Here is a 23,089-nt window from a genome sequence, read left to right on the forward strand (position 1 = left end):
TAGCTGACTTTGTTAATACTGGAAAACACTTTTGGCTATAGTACATATAGGTCCTAATATGATTAATAAAGTATTCATGGGAAAAAAAACAACCTATAGTCATCTCGGATTTACTCTTTATGTTTTCAATGACTCATATGGCAGACTTATTATGGGGTTCTCTTTGTTTGTTTAGGTGCAGTGTGGGAGTTTCAGGTATAGCCTGATATTCATGCAGGTGACCACATGCCTTGGTGAAAGGTCACCAAATCAGGGGAAAGGTTATGTAAACCATGCAGCTCTCTGTCTGCTGCAACATGGACAACACCACTGAGAACAATGGTCAGTGTGTTATACAGTGTCAAGTAATGCACGTACCGCACACAGGCACACAATTAGACAACATATTACACTATCAGTATAATATGTGCTCTGGCTTTGCAGAGCAACACTGTGAATCACAGCATGTCCTGCAGCAATCAGGAAACCTGAGTGTCCTTGTGTGCCAGAGATTGCACAGGCTACATTCACTGTCTGCGTTGTCTGTGTGTGCCAGGTTTTCTTTGAATATAAAAATATAAAGATTCCATTGTGTTCAAAGAACAATAATCTTTTCTTTCCAAATACATTTAATGTTTTACCTGGACGAGAGAAAATGACACATCTGTGCTTCTTCTTTTTTAACAACATTAGTAGAAAAGTCGGCCCATGATGTGATCAGGGTAGTTCAGAGAGAGAGAGGGCCGTCCTATTGGCACTTCCACGACATTTACTCTTTTGGAGGAAAGAATTGCCTATACTGCAAAATCAACACTCTCCTTTTTAAAGCTGTGCTGCGTGTACATTCAAATTAATGTCCCTTGAGCTCACACGATGTTGATTAAGTCTATCAGCTCCACACAACACCCTATGTGTTTCCTTATGGTGTTTCCACAGGTGGATTGTACCAATCGTCCGAAAACTGAAAGCGGTTGCTCTCGGCCACAACGACACAAAACAAATCAAGCACTCACCTAACCCGCTACCTGCATACGGTATGCCAATAAGAGCTGCTGCTGTTCCTGGACCTTGCAGCTCCCAGTTCTGCTCCTGAATGCAGTCTGGACAATGCTAGATTACATTATAGAAATAAAAGCTTTGACAAAAGTCCACATAGTAAGTCCACATAGGGTAAGTCCACATAGGGCAATAGAATCGCCACAGTGGAGCTTTTAAGAGCGTCAGACTATAAATGCAATGAAACGGTTCCCAACACATGTCAGCTGCATAATGAAGCAGAAAAATCAGAAAAGTGCCTGATTTTCATTTATAATAACAATGTAGTTGTATTAATAATCATTCTTGTAAGAACCTGAGGAAATATTATACACTTTATATATTGATATTATTATTTTTCATTCATATTCTGAATGCTGGTGCTTAATCCACATTCACTCACTTATTGTAATTAGGTCAGATATTAGGGCAGATAGTTTGTTTGTTTTTAATTAATCTTATTGCTTGAAAGCAGCTTTAGAGCATTCAAAGTACAACCTTAAGTCTCTGGCTGACGATTAGCATGTGAGCTTGCAAAGTGGGTTGTTGTTGTTTTTTAGGGTTTCAGAACATTCCCTAATTGGTGACTCCATATTATGTGGTTGTTCAAGGTTTGGTTCCCATTTGCATGTCTGTAGCTAAAATACAATGGTTTGACGTTCACCTTCAGATCATGGTAAGAGGCATAAAGATAAGAACTCTTACTTAACAACATTCAGCCCATACACACACACGGGTTTGTGCTAATATTATTACTAAGACACTGCATTGACCTCTATTCATTTGGACAGCCTTAACAAAGCATTATCCCCAACCTTAATCATAACCAGTTAATGCCTAATCCTAACCTTAACCTAATCACAATTTAAATCTTAGCCCTAAACTTGACCAGCTCCTCAGAAATTAGATTCTGCCTCAGTTGGACTTCATTTGGTCTCTGTGAGGACCACTGGTCCCGACAAGGCCAGTTTTTATCCCAGAAAAGGTCCTAAAAAGATAACAAACATACAGTAAGTACCCTAGTTTGACTGCACTGGGCTGACTTTGTCCCTTGGAGTCATCGGCTATGGGTTGGATTGTGTCCGTCCACATGCTCAAAAGCAGTTAATCTCACTTACAAAAGCCGTTAATCTCACTTACAAAAGCAGTTAATCTCACTTTCAAAATGCATATACTTCATATACATGACTTAAAGCAAACTTGTATTACTTACATATATGTCTAACTTTAAATATAAGTGAGTTTAATATTCATTGTACACAGGCTGGCTCTCTTACCAGAAATTGATTTTGGTAGTAATTGAAGTCAACTTTTATAATATGACTTAGTAAAAGTCTTAAAGTATTATGACATTTATTTATAATCTTATAATAATTATTATATATATATATAGATATATAGATTTTTTTTGATTTTTTTTTTTAAGATTTGATATTGATATATCTATCTAAAACATGTTGATAGTGTACAAAGCAAAAAACACAGTGAAGTCTAGACTGTTGTATGTCCAGCAGATTGATAGTCACAGTAGTTAAAGGTGCCATATGTAAGAATGTGGCCAAAAACGGTTACTACATTCAAATTCAATATACCAATGTCTTTTAGGTTTCATTTTATGACATAACTGGCAACCCGTGGTTGCTCGGCAGCTGAGACTCTACTGACTGCAATGATTGGTAGACGGCGGTAGGTGGCGCCACATGCCAAAACATGATTTCAAAACATAAACATGATTTGCAGTCTGCAAAATATTTTTTTTGATGCAAATATTTTGGCTGTACTGTTGTTGTTGGTGAGTTCAGTTTGTTATATGAACATTATTCCTGAGTCTCTGTGACATATTAGCAGGATTTTATGGCCAGTTGCTTTAGATTTATTACATAATGCACCTTTAAATGCAAAATCAGTGGACTTGTGGACACACACACACACAGAGTGGGAGAGTGTAGCTACAGTAATTTATCCTGTTGTCAAATGTTTTTTTATAACTCCCTCTCTACTATCTTCTCTTCATTGTGTAACAGAGGCTGTAAAGGTGTTTATATCATTCACTTTTACAGTGTTTGTGTTTGACTTCACCCACAAGAGACTGAGAGGGAGAGATCAGGTAGCCATCATTGCTGCTAAGCTAACCGCTAGGCTAGGATAACATTCTTGTTAACAGTGAGTTAGCGAGACGTTAAAAGACGCTAGTCATACTATCGTCTCATGACGAGTGACACACACTTCTCTTTAAAGCATAGGCAAATTTAGATCATACAAGATTTTATTTGTGATTGGTGTGATATGTGACCAATATCAAACCGTTCCCTAATCATTTGTTCCACTGATTTAGGTGTTTAGCTTCTGTGATGGTTATCAGCTAAAGACAGTTTTTAAAAAATGCTTACAAAAAAAAAACAGCCTTGACTCCATGTGACTGTAACTAAAGAGCCAGGCCAGTGAGGAAAGACAGGAAACCCCAGTCTATATCTGAGCATTACACTGCTCCACGACCATCTAGACCCGCTGAGGAACATGATAGTACTTGTCTGAAGTTGTATGCGCACATTAGCTCATTGTGCACATTGTGCATGTGCACTGAGTCAGAGAACACACCCTGGACTTACGAAGAAAGAGTGGAGGAAAACGGGATGTGAACTCAGCTGGCCCTCAGGCTAGTATTTCTTTAGATGGTTGATGATCAGTCAATCTTGGCAGAGCACACACCAGATAAACCATGCCCACTGCCTACAGGGCATGTATTGTGTCTGGAGAGGAGTGTGTTTGTCTGTCTCATGGAAATGACAAGAGGTTGTGTTTTTATAATGTTTGGTGATTTTCATGTAAGGGGACTGCTGTGTCTTGGCAGATGTCCAATCCTATTTTGAAATTGCATATTAAGTAAGCATCTGCATGCTAAAATGTTAACTTAAGTGACAATGCTAAGGTGCTATTTTTTTTTTTTTTTTTTTTTTTTTAAATTAGCATCTTAGCAGTACCAACCAAAATTAAATATAAATACATGTCAATATTACATTCAACCCATTGTCAAATAAGTTCATACAAGGCTGAACAAGCGTATCAGCTCCACATGTCTGGGTTTCTCAGTATTGCAGGGTTTGCATCTCATGATGACTGGTCGACATTACCATCCTGCACACAGGAAGTGATTCAAGACACACAGAGGCAACATTTTCCTAGTTAAGCGTGATGCCTACAAAATGTTTCAGGGGTGAATCTTACTGCTAAAAAGCCCACTTGTTAAATCCATTTTTAGTTTAAGTTTTGTTTCTGTTCATAATAATAATAATGATAATAATTATCAGTCATAATAATTATTTATTTAATGTATACCACCTTTTAATCAAGTGGCGCAACTCAAATTGTATCACTGAGAAGTTACGCACTGCAGCGTTCAATTGAATTCATTCATAATTTTCTCTTTCTTTAGCCTGTCCTACCAGACGGACATGGACAGATGCGTTCGGTTCATATAAAACAGATGAACCAAGACTTGATTATAAACCAGCATTGTATTTGATTATAAATCTACAAGCTTATTAGGAGTCATCCTCAGGTACAATGATGAAGATGAATTCCTCCATCAATCCGTTGTCTACCACTTTATCCTCCACATGAGGGTCATAGGTCAATGGAGCCAATCCCAGCTGACACTGGGCTAAAGGTGGGGTACACCCTGGACACGTCACCATGAAGATGAATCCTAAAAAGAAACTAAATAAATAAATAAAATATAGAAATAATTGATTACACATATAATATATACTTTAATATATTATTACTAATCTAGTGTATTCTTTCTTTCCATGTCTTTATGGCTCCTTGGTGTCTTTTTGTTGACCATGACTGTGTCTCCATCTGCCTGTGTGTCTGTATGTGTGTGCGTTGATTCATAGAGTGAAGGGTGGGGTTGGTGAAGGGTGTGACTCTGACACACACTGTATCACACACCGTGCAGGTGAGGCAGTGTTCATAAAGCAGCAGCCAGGCACCAACGCACACTTAATCATAGCACAAAACACAGCTGATAGCGAAGCGGCTGCTGGGTGAGTCTCACAGTCACGTTTACCATCAAGTGGTTTTGCTCCCGTTGCTGTTTGCTGACCTCACCTGACTTTCTGCTTTATTGTTTTTCTCCCACAGGAGGAACACAACATGAGGATACTTTTACTTGTAGCTGGTAAGATTTCCAGTCTTTCACTTTTCCAATTCAACATGTAAAATTTGTCTCTTTAAGTTTGCCTTGCAGCCTTTTTTGAAAACCTTATTTTGCATCACATGTATGACCACTTTAAAGTTTTTGAGTCGAGAGAAAGCATGTTTTTCATCAAGCAGCCGATTTCTAGCTGGGAGGAGGAAGTAATATGAAGCTGCTGCTGCGGTGATTGGCTGGAATGAGAACTTGCATACCCTGGTCAAGATGGCACATGTTTAAAAAACTCTCTGTGTCTGTTTCAAAGGCTCATAACCAGAACTTGATCTAATATACTTGTGCATACTTTATTCAAATGAAACTAAATGCAGCTTGTTGAAGTAGACACTGAATACAAAGACTGCTTGTCAGTATCAATCTTTCAACCAATCAAACCATTATGTTTTATTCCAAATTACAAGAAAGTAGTATTTTTGATCAATGCGGCTATTGCTTTTGCAGTGTGTGCCGCATAACTGTATCTATGTGGTTGAGTTAGAGTACTGTCACAGTATAATATAATATAATCATGTTAGTCTGAAGTGATACATGATATAGTACAACCATTACTATATTATAACTAACAACTGCAGCTGCAATAGTGAGAAATCACAAGATATATGGCACCAGTTGGCTTCTTTGGTACAGACGTTACCACATACAGTGAGTTCTGACCTCATTTAGGCCCACTGTTGCATGTCCTCACCTCTGTCTTTTCTCAACATGTCTATTAAAGAAATGCAAATAGTTAATAAACACAAAAGTGAAATGACGAGAGATGAACGTGGCAGAGATAAACATCCTTCCTGACAGGCCTCTCTACCACATAAACCAACTATTTGGTCTCAACTCACTGGTCTTGCTTTGACACTTGATGTTTGGGTGCTAACAGCCACCTTTTTTCATGTATATTTTTCATGTATTTATTGTCTGCATAATCTACCTTACTAAAGTTAAGCACATTACGTACATAATTAGTATTTTAAATCACTTAATTACAGGAACATTCTTTGCTCATTAGGGTCTGACCATGATAAAGCACCAGACCTTAACCTTAACAAAAGTTTGATTCAACCTTTGCTAGAGAATTTGTCCTTCTCTCAGTCTATATGTCTTAACAAATGTCACTATTGACTGAAAACTGTGACATAAATGTTATCAATTATTGGTAAATGTCATATACTGTAATTATATCACATTGTAATAGTGCAACTTATGTCCTCCTTACAGCCTTAGCTGCATTATCACAGGCCCAAAGTGACTGTTCTCGGGGAGCTTGTTACCCACCCATCAGGGACCTGCTCCTGGGCAGATTGGAAAAGCTCCATGCCACTTCTACCTGCGGCCTCACCGGCTCTGAGGTCTACTGCACTCCATATCATATGGTAAGAGCTATATTTAAAGGACATTTAATTTCTGTGCATCTCAAATTGGCACTGTATTTGTGTCGACTTAGAAAATAAAGCGTTGAAAAGGTGTACAGTTGCAAATGTGAGGCCACTTTAGTCTAAATGAGAGAGAGTAAAGGAGATTTAAAAAAAAAAAAAACAGCTTCTATTGTGAAATGATTTCATTAAAGATGATTTAAAGTCACAGTTGTGTTCAGCCAGGGCGCGCATGGGTCTCTACATTGGTTTTGCAAAGTTGAGTGATGCGGAGGTCATGGTTAACAGGCAGACAGGCTGTGGTGGTTTTGGCTGCTTCCTTTCCATTTGTGAAACAGTCTGGATTTGGAGCCAGATCTCTATGTGGCAACTGTACTCTTTGACCGATGTCTGAATGACCACTGCTGCCTCAGCACAAACTTTTCATGATGATTTTGAAATAAGGGCTTGAATTTTCCACAGAGCAGTTGGCTTTCAGTGGGCAAGAGTCAGGCCGGTGTTGCTGCAATGATTTCCTGATAAAGGGAGAAAAGCAAGATGATGTTTTTTGTTCTTATATAAAGAGGATGAACTCGGGCAACCAATGAATCCTTACCATTTTGTTACAAAGATACAAGACTGTAACTAAGATTAAGAAAGTTGTGATCCCTTTCCAAAGACTTCCACCTAACGTCCTCTATAATTTGTGTTGCAGTATATTGTAGTTTGTGTTTTACAGTGTTTACAGCATGGTAGAAAAGGAAGTCATGGGTGTTCTGTGGTAACTGTAATGCTAGGCTGAAATCACCCCACCTGAGTTAACACGATTTTTATAGTTATGGTACACATTTCCATGGCAACAGCAAGCTCCACAAATTAGAAATGTTGATCATCAACCTGAGGATTGTGGGTGGTATAAAAAGACTTTGTATAGAAACAACTGAAAATTAGACACACACAGACAAAATCACTGATACCACCTGTTGTTCACACTACAATCCCCTCAAATGTGCAGTGCACTATCATTTATTTACCTGTAAATGGAAACATGATTTACAAATATATGTGGCTGCTACAAGAGCGTTAAGAATAATTTCACAGTCTCGTAGCTTGTGGTGAATCAACAATATTATGGTTGATAATCAATATCTGCGAAAATGCAAAAAATGACATGTGTTCCTCTGCACTGCAACACTATTTTACTAAACTTCACAAAAGTAAATGCAATTGCAAGTTAAATGGTGTAGCCTAATTCTTCTAAAGTGTATTTCAGTGGTGAAGTTATAGTTTAATCCTGAATAAAAATCGCATTAACCCAGCCAAACAGACACTGAAAAACGGAAAATAATGTTTGTATTGATGTTACATAGTCTTCATACCACAGTGTATGTGCTCAGTGTTGACATTTGCCTCAGGGAAAGGATACTTGTGTTAGGTGTGGACTTTTTCTTTTTTTTCTTTTTTTATGTGCGCCACTCCTTGGCCAGACAGGGAGGGGCTGTATCCCGGCACTGACACATGGAAATTCATACACGTATTTATGACTGGTGCATTCACTAGAGTAGAGAAAAATGTTGGGGATGTTTCGTCACAGTACTGCAATAACAATATCAATTGAACTGGCTGGATTAAAAGTCAATTGTGTGCACAGACTCAGCGCATGCTCGATATGTTATTTCTATTGATGTGAGAATCTTGAGTTTTATTGAACTTTTGGTGGCACTTCATATTACAGTTCAGTAATAACATGTTATTGATACCAAACAATAGATCAACATACTTTTATATATACATACATTATATTTAATTGTGATTAGGTCTCTAACAACATGTTATCATAAAAAAATTTTATATCTTTATTCAAGCTTGTGCCTTTGCATTGTTTTTTTAATAAATAAATGGCGACTGGGTTGGAAGAATGCGTCGTTCTCTAACCAGAAGGTCGTGTAACAGTAAATTCAATTTCCCCCTTTTCTAACACAATATACCAGGTCCTTTTGTGTATTCAAATTAGAATAGAACCAACTCACAATTAACTACAACATCCTGCAGGGGAGTCGACTCTGAGTCCTGCCGTAGAAAAAAAGGTGTGAAAGCACGACCTGGAGGAGCAGACCCCTTCCCATTTGTAGAGATCTGAAAGGGATGCTCCCCAGGTATAAATGTTGAGGGCTCACTATGCTCTGGGTCTTTCTCCAGCTACGACCACTCGTGTGAGGATTGACTGTTTGCAAAGAAAATAAAACCTTATCGGCCGGCAGAAGTCTCTATTTCATTCTTCACCAGCAGCAGAGAATTTCCACAAAAGAGCTCCAGCTCTTGTAGTCTGCAAGTCAATCAGTCCTTGGGAAAGACATTTAACTCCAAATTACTCCTGGTGGCTGTGGCAGCAGTATGTCAATGTTTGTGATCAGAGACATTTCAAGGCATAAACGGTCTCCCAGAACATTATTTTATTTAATTGCGCTTATTTTATTGTTTGTATGTTATTACAGTCAGTTTTCAGACGAGAGTTGTGAACATATTTTGTGCTGATGATAATATAATATAATAGTTTTTTTATTTTGTTGTAGCCCTTTAATTGTTGTTTTTAAAAAAAATAATTGTTTTATTTTGTTACTTTTTAATAGGCCGACAACATATTCACCTTAACTAACGCTCAGCTTAACTGTGGGTAAATAAAGATACCTCATACATCAGTGATATACTAAAAATATGTTAGGCTGTTGTTTTTTGGATACTTATATCTGTGACAGACAGCAATGATTGTGTTTGTGTCTTCATGTGCACCTGTGCTCATCTAGTGTTCACAGTCAACTTTAGTTAAAATGTAACCTGAACCTCCACAGTGCCACTGCACACATACACTGATACACTGTAATTAAGCCAACTTTTTTCATAATGGACTTTACACCCTCACTGACTATCAAAATACACATTCATCTGATAAAGACTCCTGGAAATGATTGTGTTTGAGGTGACACCACAGGGCTTTGAACCAACATGTTGCCAAGTTAAGAAGAATGTACCTAATGTGCTTTGCTGAGATTACAATGTGTACTGTTTACACACATTCAAGCTTCATGTATTAACACTGCAGGGAGCTCAGTGATCGTAAGCCCTTACTTACAAGTTATTCATTGGTCTAGACACTAACATAAACAGTGAGTAACAGAAGAAGAAGAGTAATTTATTTATGACAGGATTTTCCCTGTGTAAAAGTTTTTATAACTTTGCCTTATCCTCAGTCCCTTCAGTATAAAATAAATAAATACAAATAAAAAAAAACATTCAGCGACCCGTGACACGTAGCTGGAGGCCAAAAACCTTATTATTGAACTTTTCTCTACAGCGAATGAAGCCATTATTTGTGTGCCACAGTGCCAGCCACGTGCAGGTGGGCAGCCACTAAATACTGCTGACTTGACTGGTGGAAGCTCTCAGTCACAGAAAATTGCCCTTGTACATTGAACAAACAGCAATTTAACAGTGTAACTTTGATGCAGTGTGTTTGTGTGCACATGTCTATGCAGACTTCACAGCACAGGTACAGGCACATCAAATCAGATTCTGTCAACATTACACCGAATATCTATTGTCACTACTATGCATTGGGAGAGGCATGGGCTTCTATACATGCCTGTGTGTTGTCACTGCCGACTGTGTGTGATGCAAGTGCAGGACACAATACACAAGAAGGGTCCAGGCAAAACTCTGTTTGATCCACAGGAAGGCAGTCACACAAGGCAAAGGTTTCCAAAACACTGGGCTTTAAAGTAGAATCAAAATAAGTCACATGAGAAAACATGTTGGATTGCTTGCAAGTTGCCAACAAGACAATTTGGCAGGGAGAGACAGGTGAGTGGGGACTATGAACTGAGGGGATAATGAGGAACAGGTGGAACTGGGACTCTACTGACTGCAATGATTGGTAGACGGTGGTAGGTGGCGCCACATGCCAAAACATGATTTTAAAACATAAACATGATTTGCAGTCTGCAAAATATTTTTTTAATGCAAATATTTTGGCTGTACTGTTGTTGTTGGCTAGTTCATTGTGTTATATGAATATTATTCCTGATTCTCTGTGACATATAAGAAGGATTTTATGGCCAGTTGCGTTAGATTTATTACATAATGCACCTTTAAACAAACTTAATCATGGGGAGTGTATTCAACTTCCACAAAGAGACCCTCTTACATATTGCACACTGGACCTTTAAAGTGGCTTGATTAAAGACAGGACAATAATACAATGAAGTACTGTATCAAAGTGAGTGACCGATGTGTCATTCTATCTGGCAGAGGTTTAGACTGTGTGTATGTAAAGTGCCACATATACTCTGTCCACATCTCACTTTATTGGGACAAAGTGTATGCCATGTATTCAAAAGGTCAGTCCAAACAGTCATTAGGACCACCAGGGACATTGATTTTGTGTCCCTCTGTCCACTGTGTGACCTGCTCAGTGACACAGCAGCTTATCTACAGATCATATCAGGTCTCAGGTCCAGGTCTCAGGTCCAGGTTCAGGACAAATACCTAACACTCACTCTGGCATATTTCCAAATAATAATGCAACAGTGCTGAAAAAGTCCATTATTGCTGCTAATGTGTTTGTGTGACGTTGCTTTTAGTGGAAGATGAAGTGTTGTCCATGTGACTCCACGAACCCAAACGGTCCTCTGGCCCACACTCTTAAGGAAGTCCTGTCCTCCTCTGAGCCTGACAGATGGTGGCAGGCCAGGAAAGGTGGGTGTGAATTCTACTACTTAAAAAGACCCAGTTTGACAGGATAAACACTGAATACACAATGCTCCGATAGGATAGTCACGTCCAATAGTATTGCTTGACAGAGTCCATTTTCACATGAAAGACGCAGCATACAAATAATGTTGTATAACAGAATAATGATATCAGCAACAAGAAAAGCTTGACATATATCTATAAAACTAATTTCAGAATCCTTCAAGGAGAAAAGTACACGTTTAAATTCCCTACACATTCTGAAAATATATCCCTCTTATTTATATAATATTTAAACTCTTACAGTTATGCCTGAAAACATGTGTTCATCAAATATTAAAATGAATTATTCAGTGAATCAAATGTTGTTCTGCTTGTGTGTCCTGCAGAGGTCAGTCCCGTCAGCCTGCAACTGGACCTTGACAACCTGTTCCAACTTGACAACTTGATACTCAGCTTCAAGGTATGAAACACTCTCCAATCACTGCTTAAAGGGGTGCCTTAAAGTTAAAGTGTGTGTGTGTGGGAGGGGGGGTCATCAGATTTTCTCAGGGTTTCTCAATCCTGGTCCCAGAGATCCACTGCCCTGCATGTTGGAGATGTTTCCCTGCTGTAGAAACATGGTGAAGCAAGATGGTGGCCCCTGTAAAGCAAGCCTAAACTAAATGTAAAAGACTTGTTCCAAGGCTATGAAAACCAAACAGTTTTTGTGTAAAAGTGATATATACCATGTACCATATGATCATGTAGTAACTTGATTCATCTTCTGTCTTATTGTGAAGCTGTCAATTATAATAATCTTGATTTATACCATGACCTTTCTCCTTCCTTTTTCTTTACAGGGTCCTCGGCCCAGTGCCATGGTTATAGAGCGGACTCTAGATAATGGCAAGACATGGAAGCCCGCCCTTTACTTAGCTATCGACTGTGGAAAGACTTTCCCTGCTGTCCCCACAGGAACACCTCTCACCCTGGATAAGCCGCATTGCCGCACACTGACCCCTACTGGAGAAAACCCCTACCAAGACCACAGAGTGAGAACAAACGTGGCGTTTAAGTCTTTAGATCTTTCATTTTTAGTCTTGCACCAAAATGTAAAGGTTTTACTTTAAATTGATCATGTACATACAGAATAAAAATGTGTTTCATACCCCAGCTTTAAAGACAAAGCAGTCATACAAAAATGTGAAAAAAATCAGTCATACAAAAAATATTTCACATTTAATGTGAAATAAGAGCAAAGCTTCCACAGCTGCTGTGTAAAGAATTTTTAAAAGAATGCTTTTTTTTCTCCTCTCCTCCAGGTTGAGTTCAGTCCTTTGCGTCAGTATGCTTATGTTCCAGCTCCCAAAATCCAAAAAATTGAAGGTAACTGTTTCTGTCTCTTTGTGGCTCAGGGTGAATTTGGTTAAAGGTGATTGTCTGCTGACTGTCAGTGTGTTGTTCACAGAGGTGGCCGGGTTAACGGGGCTGAGGGTGAAACTGGCCGAGCTGGGGGAAGTCCCACGTCAACCAGGCCGAGTTCTCAGTAAGTTTTTTGCCCTGAAGGAGATGAGGGTGATGGGCAGATGTATGTGCCATGGACATGCCAATCGGTGCCTGCCAGAGACTGACAAAGACCCACAGTCCAACACCATACAAGTATGTATACTCAGCTGTGTAGCAGCATGAAAACACCTTTTGTATCCTGCTTTCTCCTTTTTGCACCAAACTTAAACAGTATAGATATTTTTTCATTCAGCATCATTAAGTCAGTTCTTCATGAACCCTTTTCCTGTGCCTCTTTGCAGGTGAATCCTAAGTGTGACTGCCAGCATAACACAGCAGGAACTAACTGTGAGCGCTGTGATGAGCTCTACCAAGATGTGCCCTGGAGACCTGCCGAGGAGGGCGACACTCATGCCTGCAAACGTAAGACAGACCAGCAACTACTACTGAGTGTTAAACTACAGTTAAAATCTGTCAGCCCACCAAAACATAACAAAAACAAAGTTTAGTGAAAGACACTGCATCTTAGCATCCAAACTCAGGAAGTGGAAACAAATGTTTAAGTTATTCTTCAAAAAACTTGGGCACAAAGTGCTAATAGTCTGACATAGCTGAGAACTCACAATCACTAAATAAACAAAAGATATTCACTTTACTGTCATAGCGGAATAAAGATTCCAGAAAATATGCACATTCAAGAAATTGAAATAGCTGTTTTTACTATATATAAAAAAACACTCTGAACACTTTGAACACTCAAACCACTTAAGTGACGAACAAATTTTTCATTTAGTAAAAAATCCCTTGATGGATTCATTGTTATATCCCTAGTACTAACCATACTGTTCACTCCACAGGCTGTGAGTGCAACAACCACTCCCAACGCTGTCATTTTGACCAGGCGGTGTATGAGGCAAGTGGACAGAAGAGTGGAGGTGTGTGCGAGGCTTGTCAGCACCACACCACCGGACCAAAGTGTGACCAATGTGCTCCAGGTTACCAACGAAACCCCAGCCGCAGAATGGACCAGCCTGATGCCTGCGTTCGTAAGTGTTCCATCAGTGAAACGAAATTGTAATTCTAAGGCCAACAAAACTGAAATAATGGTGGTCTCATATTTGTGTTGTTTCCAGGCTGTATCTGCAACGCTGAGGGGTCAGTGAATGGTGGTCGGTGTGACGACAGCTCAAGCTCATGTCAGTGTAAAGTGAACGTGGAAGGGCCACGTTGTGACCGATGTAAGAGAGGCTTCTTTGGTCTGAGTGGCTCCAATCCTCTGGGATGCACCAGTGAGTGAACCACACTTCTACTACCACAGTCTTCTTTTCCACCTCTGCCTGTTTTCAGTTGAAGCTTAAGGGGGTAGTGAAGGTCATTTGAAACATTGCTATAGGGAAGTATACATAGGCCTTGTTTACAACTGGCATTAAAATGCGTTTCCTGTGATCGGATAGTGCCTGACCACTTATAAAGATGTATTGAGGATGGATTGTTATCCAATCTGCCAAACCACTTCGGGAGGTGGTCCTGGATGTATTGTGACCACATTGAAAAGAAAAGATGAGAAGAATTTTTCTGCTTGTCAAAGATGACTTCTTGCCCTTTGCTTTGTAAAGCAAAGAGGACTCCATACAGTAGTGTGACTTCATGTGCAGCTAACTTTGTTGTTGTTGTTTGTTGATATGGTGACACACAGTAATGTGACACAGTAGTCTGCAACAGGAAATCTTTGCAGAAGAAGAGCGTTATCGGATAGCCATCAGATCTTGATGTGGACACCTGAGATGCATGTTAATGCCAGGTGTAAATGCATGTGGTGAAGCAGTATTTTAACCGCTATTCAATAACAAAAAACACATTCTAATGCCAGGTGTAACGGGGGGCCATAGTCAGGGCTGACTGCGCTAACTGAACCTCCAGATTCGCCCCTGCACCGAGAACTAGTTAAGACGCAGATGCTCACTCTCCCTAAAAACACTGGCTACGAGTTTAAGTAGACATACAGTGAATAACAACATAATAATAATAATAAGTGTGATCAAAGCATCCAGTCCTGTTTCCTGACCCTGATTTTACCCCTGCTGTCCAGAGTGTTCCTGCTCTCCAGACGGCTCCCTGTCAGACGTTTGTGACCCGCTGACCGGCCAGTGTCTCTGTCGTCCCCACTTTCATGGTCGAACCTGTGAAGTGTGTTCAAAAGGCTACTGGAAACCAGCTGAGTCAGGACGCTGCGAACCCTGTGGATGTGACTCCACCAGATCACACAGTGATACTTGTGACCAGGTACGACCACGAAGGATGTAATAAAAATCTCAAACACTGGGTTATAAGCATGATAATGTTAATGTTTGGAGATTAAAGCAGACCTGTAACTGTTCACTACCTCTGGTAGTATGCACTGCATTAGTAAACTCACTTGTGTCTCCTTCTGCCCAGGTGACAGGTAAGTGTCAGTGTAGGCCAGGCTTTGGAGGCCGAACATGTACCCAGTGTCCAGAGAACACATTCGGAGACCCTCTCACTCGCTGCAAACGTGAGTCAGCCATTTTTAATATTCAGATTTTTCCTATTTGTTGATTTGTTTACCGGCTCAGTCGTCAGATCCAAAGTGTTAGGTTTATGCTTACAAAAATCACAGTTTTACTTACAAATGTTCAACCCAAAGATTCACTTAAAACAAAGGCAAGAACACAGACACACAGTTCACTTGTGGAGGGGGAGGACCCTAACGAGACACAGGTGGAGCTCATTAGCCACAGGTCAGTCACACCTGGGCAGGGCAGATAATTACAAGGGAGGGGAAACTAAAACTGGAAGTCACTCAAAAGGAGGTGAACTAACTATAAAGACGCAAGAAAACCAATCAACATGCAGAACAACTGAAATTCTGAAGACTATAACAATACAACAGAAAGTACAAAAGTCATACATAATCATCAAAAGATGATAAATAACATTCAACAATTCACAATTCAACAAATTTTGTCATTTAGTTATTTAGGACCCAAGTTATATAGGCGTCAAAGGAGGAACATAAGTCAACCTCTCTGCTGCCCCCTGCTGGAACCAGCTCCTCGTGGATCCTGCTTTAATCTGTTTCAATGCCCTTTTTGAAAATAGTCTTAATGCTAAATGTTGTTTTGGGGCAATTTAGGTATGGCCATAGTAATGCAAATATTCACCATTTGTTCCCCTGAGCATTAAAAGATGCTTCTTTGAGTAACTGTGTTTTTAAGACTTATTTTGCTGTGTTTATAACTGTGGTACAGCAGTTTTAATATGTTTTTCTGTTTTTTCTTTTACATCCACAGCGTGTCTGTGTGACACAGATGGAACCCTCCCAGATGTTTGTGACAAGAAGACAGGAGCCTGTTTGTGTCGACCGGGTGTCACCGGGCCTCGCTGTGACTCCTGCAGTCGAGATCACTGTGACTCTTTCCCCACCTGCGAGAGATGTCCCTCCTGCTTCTTCACCCTGGATGAAAAGAGACGGAACATCACCTTGGCTCTGGAGTTACTCACCCCGATATTGCCCTCACGTCCTGGAGGCGACATTGATCTTGGAGACTACGGGCCTCGTATCCGGACACTGGAGACCAAACTGAAACAGATCAAGGATTCCATTGTCCTTCCGCCAAGTATCACTGACCAGATTGAAAAAGCACTGTCCAAGCTGCACACGCTGGGGTGAGTCACTATACCAGTGTGTGAAGTACACGTGAGGAAGAGGATGATGAGAGATCAAATTATCTTATTGGGAATAAAACTGCCTCCTGTGAAAAGTCTGTCGCTGACCTTGCTCGACCTATTTACACCTCTGTATTTTAACATTGGTGATAAGGGTGTTACTTCAAGAGCTCAATCTTTTCTCAGGTGGTACTTGGTATAAAAAGTCTACCCACCTGGCAACTCGACATTCACTCTCACTAATATCATGGCTACGTCATGTTGGCCAATTAACGTAAATATCTACACCTGCCTAAGTCTATGATATGTTTAAAATAGTCTTTTCTGACTAACCCCTCGTTCTTCTGCACCAAAGTCCATGAAGAAAATCTGCATTTTTAGCTTTTAGCTTTATTTGATATTAAAATCAAATAATATATACGCGGTATATAAGTGGCCGGCTTTTGTGGCAGGTCACGCAAGTGGGATCAATACCTCATACAACCACACTTCCAAAACCCTAAACTATCTGTTTAATTTATGAACCTTGGATCATTGACTCACTACAGGGTTGGTTTTTTTCTAATTCTTATTGTTGCCTCACAGTGACCAGGTGGAAAAGGTTGATGAGGACCTTGCACCGCTGACAAAATCTCCAGGTGTGAACAAAGAGCTGGACAAGCTGCAGGCTCTGCTGGACAGCCTCAACCTGTTGTACAAAGACAAGGAGAGTGCAATGGAGAACACAGTCAATCCCAACGTTACACGTAAGAAACAAAGACACCCGATCACTGAGGATAGGTGGTGTTCCACTGGTGCTGACCACCACCAAGTGGTACAAACAAACCCAACATGTCTGTTGGAGTAGAACCTCGCACACGCTCAGATGCAGTGTATAAAATCGACTAATTGTATCTCTGTCTTCCTCAGGAGCATTTTCTGATATCAAGAATGCCTATGATAAGTCGACAAGTGCTGCTAATACAGTAAATGACACTGAAAACACGGTGAAGGAGTCGGCTGATGTCAGAAAAGACACAAAGGATCTGCAGAACAAAGTACAGCCAGCCAACACCAGAGATTTGAACAATCTGAATGAGAAGATGGCTTCCCAGCCTGACCTCACACCTGTTGCCAAACAGGTAACTATAACAGTCCAGACAATTTTCATCACCATAACCGTATGAATATCTCCACTGTTTATTACACAACAGCTGAAAATGTGATTGTGAAGTGAAGTCGTGCTTTTATTTCCACACATTTGGACTGTCGTGATGCACTTTACTCAGGTCTTAGCCAGAAGACAATCTCCTGTCTCCAGCTCGAGTAAAATGTTGCTGACAGGCTACTAACCAACACAAGGATATAGGAACATGTTACTCCTACTTGTAAGGCTCTGCAGGGCAAGACCCCTAGTGATATAAAATATATGTTAGTTCCTTATAAGCGTAACCTAGCTAAAGCTTCAGATGAGGGTCTTTTCCCTAACTTTGGAACACCCTTCCATGTAAAACTCACTTTCTTAAAAGGGCCTTCCAATAGTTGTTGTTTTTATTTATTACTTATTTTAACATAGTTTTGTTGTTTCGTTATATAGACACTGTAGCAGCATGTAGCAGTGGCCATTACTCTGTTCATCATAAGCAATCCTCCCCCTCGCTAAGCAACAGTGAAAAGAATCCTTTTTGGCAAGCCACATCCAAATAAGACCTCCTCTATTCACAGCAAAAATAGAATACAAATACTTTTGTAAATTACACAATAGGACGGCTTCATGTTTCCGTATGCATGTGCTGCTTTACGTATACAATACAATATATTAAGGTGTAGAACAAGGTCAATTGTAAAAAAAGACTCTCACTGTTTATTACTTCTTCAGAATGCATTACACTGTATTGTCACAATGCAATGTACGTCTGAATGATCATATCAACAGTGACAGTCAGAGGCGATTCTAGAGTATGTAGGGGCCCTAACCAAAAATTCCCGGGGGCCCTTCCAACCAGTGTTCATCACCATGATGTTATAAATAATCTGACACCAACGAAAAATGTATGAATTCAAAATATTTGGGGGGTTTTTTCAAAATGAATGAAATAACATGGAAAAAACGTGTAGTTAAAAAGTATGTGAAAATATAAATGTAAAGAACAATAAAATACTGTAAATAGCTTCTAAAAAAACTATATAAACTTAGGGGAAAAAAAATACATTACACTGTAAAGAACCCATATTATAAGACAATATAAATATAAAGCACAAATAAATACTGTAAATAAATTAAAACAAACATATAAACTGAGTAAAAAAGATGCATTACACTGTAAATAATCCTCTTCATTTTCCAACTTGCAGAACGATAACTTCACACAGGTCAAAGTGAGGTGGGGCCCCTTTAGGGAGGTTTCCAACTGAGATGTCATTGCAAATCGGCCATTGTTTTTTAAAGGGGAAGGGGAGGCGGCTGGTCACTGCACATGAGTGTCGGGGGCCCCCTATCAACTCGGGGCCCCAAGCAGTTGCCTGCCCTGCCTGTTCACAAGCTGCGCCTCTGGTGACAGTCTCTAACAGGGTGTTTGAAAATGCATGAAGAGTTGATCATAATGCTCCCGGCACGAGGGTTTCCAACTAAGCTGTCATTGCATTCTCCTCTAAAATTTAAGGGGATTCTCAAAACATGTTTGTCCACATGGACATAATTACCTGTTCCTTTCTCCCTGTTACTCAACTTGGTAGTCAATTCCCTGCTTTCCCCACCCAACTGCAACTCCCCTGTTTTAGTTTCTCCCTTTAAATCGCCATATTTGTTTTCTGTGTGTCATTGTTTCAGGTGTGTGGCAGCGATCGCTCAGAGCCCTGCACCCCACTAAAGTGTGAGGGAGGGCCGTTGTGTCCAGTGGATGGAGCCCCAACTTGTGAAAAGGGGAAACAGTGTGTGGGCGCTCTGCCACTGAGCAAGAGAGCGACGGTTGATGCTAAGGATGTGAAGGACCGACTGGACAAGCTCTCTGCAAAGATCACAGATGCTGCAGAGAAGGTGCGTGCACACTTTTTCTCTGTCTGCTTCACAGTCACATTACGGATTTTCCCTCTCCATCGTTAAAGATTATGACACAGTTTATCGATTGTGAGGTTTGGTCTTTCTGTTTACTTGCTTACAGCTCCAGGATACGCAGGACACAACCAATCAGGTGAGAGAGAGCGCAGAGAAGCTGTCCAATAAGATGAAGCAGACCAGAGACGAGCTTGACGACGACTTAAAAGAGACGAGAGATGTTGTGAAAGAGCTCAAAGACTTCCTGTCAGGTGAAGACTATTTATAGTTTCCCAAATTTGTTTAGATGGGGACTCACTTTTTAAAAATGACAAACAAATATCTGGAAATGACTGACATACTGTTTGTGTTGAAGCAAAGTTAAGATTCATATATTTTACTCTTTGTTTTTTCACCAACCTTTCTCATTTTCGTTTGTTCAGACCCTACCTCTAACCTGACCCAGATCCAGAATGTGAGCGACTGGATCCTTAAAGCCAAGCTGCCTCTCAGCCTGGCTGCTCTGAAGAGGAAGCTGGATGAGCTGAAGAAGCTGGCAACTAATTTGCCGGACAGCACGGCCGTGCTGAAGGAGGTTGAGCCACAGCTGGAAAAGGCCAAGAAACTGCTGAAGGAGGCCCAGGACGCCAGGTGGGCCTTCACTCATCACACATCACAAAAATATTTATTTGGAATCAAACAGTATGGTATGGACATAAATTCCTCACGTAGCAGTTTGTTAGGGACATCTGTACAGGTGAGACTGGTGATGAGCATCAGTCAAACACCAGGATAACTGATGTGATGTCAGAGACTTTGACCGTGACATGATAATTGGTTTGAGTGTTTCTGAAGCTGCTGATATTTTACAACATGAAACATCCAGGGAGCAGCAGAATCACCGTAAAACATGATCATAATGAACCACATTAAACAATGAAGACATCATTTTCTGGTTGCACATTTGCAGGGACACAGCACTGAAAAACAAGGGCGACGTGGATGGGCTGCTTCCAGGGTTGGACTCCGCAGAGGGCTCCCTCGATGGCCTGCAGGACAAACTGAACGACAATTTGGCTCTCATAGACGGCCTGAAAGACACCCTGACTAAGGTAAGAATCCTGGATCAGTGAGACGACATGGTGGCCCATTGATTGCAGTTTTGATGCCATAGCCTGCAGCCAGAAATATTTTAGTCACATATATCATATATGTATTGGATATATTAATTAACAACTGTCTGTTTTTTTGTTATCATCTCGTTATTATCTCGTTCAGGTTACTGCAATGTGTTTTATTCATTTAATTAGCTTGATTTGAGTTTCAACCTGGTAAAGGACCTTGTAACCTTGTTTTGAAAAGCGTTATAAGTTTAGTGTTATTATAGCCTGGTATTATTGAAGTAAAGGGTGGCTGTCTTTATGCAGGTCCATGATCAGCTGACCCCAGCAGAGAAGACTCTGGATGATATTTCCAAACTGATAAAGCCCATGAAACCTCAACTGGACCAGCTGAAAGAACTGCTGCAGAAGGGAGACCAGGAGGCCCAGGACGCACTGGACGATGCAGACAAAGCCGAGGATGAAGCGACTGCTGGAACTGAGGTGAGAGACCTTGATATAGAAAATATCAACATTCATTTTTGCAAGGGTGTTTTCAGATCATCATAGCTACTGATGATTTGTGCTGCTGATACAGCAAGCAGTTGTAATAGTTAAAGGTCCATTATGTATGTTATGTGCTCCTTTCATAAAGGTGGCCATTGCTTAGCAGATATGTTGCCTTGTGTATTAGGCTTTCCACTTCAAAATGTGAGACACACACTGGACTGGTTTGTCCATTCAGGCTGTAGAAACATGGCGCTTTTTCAGCCTCCAAAAAGCAAGGCCCTTGCTTTAAATACATATGAAACGCTTATTTTTCTCAGGCCACAAAAGCCAAATGAAGTGTTTATACCCTTATACAAATATAGTGTAATAGAGTAGTTTGTTCCATTATTTATTATTTTATATTATTTATTCCAATAATGCATCCTAAATGTCCCTGGTCCTTTTAAATAGCAAGTCATGCTCGCTAAAATACCGTACATGCAAAAGGCATTAAAAAAAAAAAAAAAAAAACTCTAACTAACACATCAGTACAGATAACAGACTCATTCACAGTCAAAGGCGAATGCAAGTCACTAGGAGTAGAAAACACATAAAAACAAGAGGTGAGGAAACAATACATCACCAATGTGTAAATGAAGAATCATTTGTGTGTGTGTTCAGGACCTGTCGTCCCTGGAGAAACAGCTGGAACTTCTTAGAGACAAGCTTCCAGAGACTGGCACTGGTGGAGAGGCCGGTTCACCTGGGGAACGACTGGCGAAACTGCAGAAGGATGCTGGAGCTCTGGGCAACACCACTGCAGACATGATAAAGGCTCTGGACGGTAATGCAGCCAAACAATACCATCACAACAATACTTTTAAGTCAATGTAATTTCAAAATAAAATTGGACAGTATCATGAATGTGGGTTTTCTGTTCAGTTAAGTTTGCTGTTAAGCTCTTTTTCTACAAAAGAATTGGGCCATGATAGTTTGTTCATCAAAGCTCCGGTAAGGAGATGACCAGATAAACTTTTTTTTTTACTCCTCGTACTTGTCTTTTCCCAGGTAAGGCAGATTCCCTGAGAAGGCTTCAGGATCAGATCCTTCAGAAGTCAACAAAGCTGGAAGGACTTGAAGATAAGGTCAAAAATCTTTTGACCAATCTGCGAAAGAAAGCCGACGACCTGAGCTCTTGTCAGGGCTGAGAGCTGTCGAGAATGAGAGGCGTTTCATACCAGCACTTCACACTAAAGTATATTCAAACCTCCTGCTGTCACATACAGTCTCCTCCCAACACTGGAACACTGCTTTTCCCTGTGACATCATGCATCACTTCTGGCAAACGGATTGTGGGAAAGCTTGGATTAAAGGAGATTGATGGATGATTCAGGGAGTAAATTACTTCTTTTCTTTTTTTGAAATGACTCCTGGAATGTGCTAAGTACTAAAGATCAAGACGGTGGAGGTTCTCAGTCTTATAATATAATATATAAAAATAATAAAATATCAATATAACACGTTTAGGGATGGTTATCCATGTGTGTGTAAAAACCTTCAAAAAACAGTTTTAACAGTATAAATAATTGAGAAACAGTATTTATATAGCTCTTTTCCAGTCTTCTCAACCACTTAGAGCACTTTACAGTTTTGCCACCAACCCCTTCACACCCATTCAAATGCAGTTATTGTATTATAGCAGCATTTTGTTTCCCACCATACATTTACCACACACACTGCTGGCGCAGGCATCAGGTGCAAAATGCAGTTCAGTTCCATGCCCGAGAACAGTTTGGCACATGGACTAGAGAAGCCAGGGATCAAACCACCAACCTTTTGGTTAGTGGGAAACATAGTTTTGAAAGCCACAGCTGCCCAAATTATATTGTCCATATTTGTTTTAATTTTCATAATCTAGCTCATTTCACAGCATGTGGCTTTTTTGTGGCAGCTCTGCAAGAACCAAAACATGTTTTTTGTAATATATTCCTCA

General features: G+C 40.2%; 1 protein-coding gene across 1 annotated transcript; it reads left to right on the forward strand.

Annotated features, from left to right (window-relative positions):
• Positions 1-296: 296 nt before the first annotated feature.
• lamb3 (laminin subunit beta 3) lies at positions 297-22,304 on the forward strand (the record flags this gene model as incomplete). The annotated part of the gene is made up of 23 exons (XM_083891931.1): positions 297-321; positions 4,976-5,063; positions 6,417-6,594; positions 11,211-11,325; positions 11,709-11,782; positions 12,162-12,353; positions 12,624-12,687; positions 12,770-12,960; positions 13,110-13,230; positions 13,665-13,853; positions 13,941-14,096; positions 14,897-15,090; positions 15,244-15,340; positions 16,119-16,494; positions 17,080-17,240; positions 17,404-17,615; positions 19,304-19,510; positions 19,635-19,779; positions 19,951-20,158; positions 20,478-20,619; positions 20,935-21,111; positions 21,778-21,940; positions 22,165-22,304. The coding sequence occupies 23 exons, from the start codon at positions 297-299 to the stop codon at positions 22,302-22,304; spliced, it is 3,615 nt and encodes a 1,204-aa protein (XP_083748057.1).
• Positions 22,305-23,089: the final 785 nt, after the last annotated feature.

The sequence above is a fragment of the Microchirus variegatus genome, assembly GCF_963457635.1.
Source record: "Microchirus variegatus genome assembly, chromosome: 7".
Lineage (NCBI taxonomy): Eukaryota > Metazoa > Chordata > Actinopteri > Pleuronectiformes > Soleidae > Microchirus > Microchirus variegatus.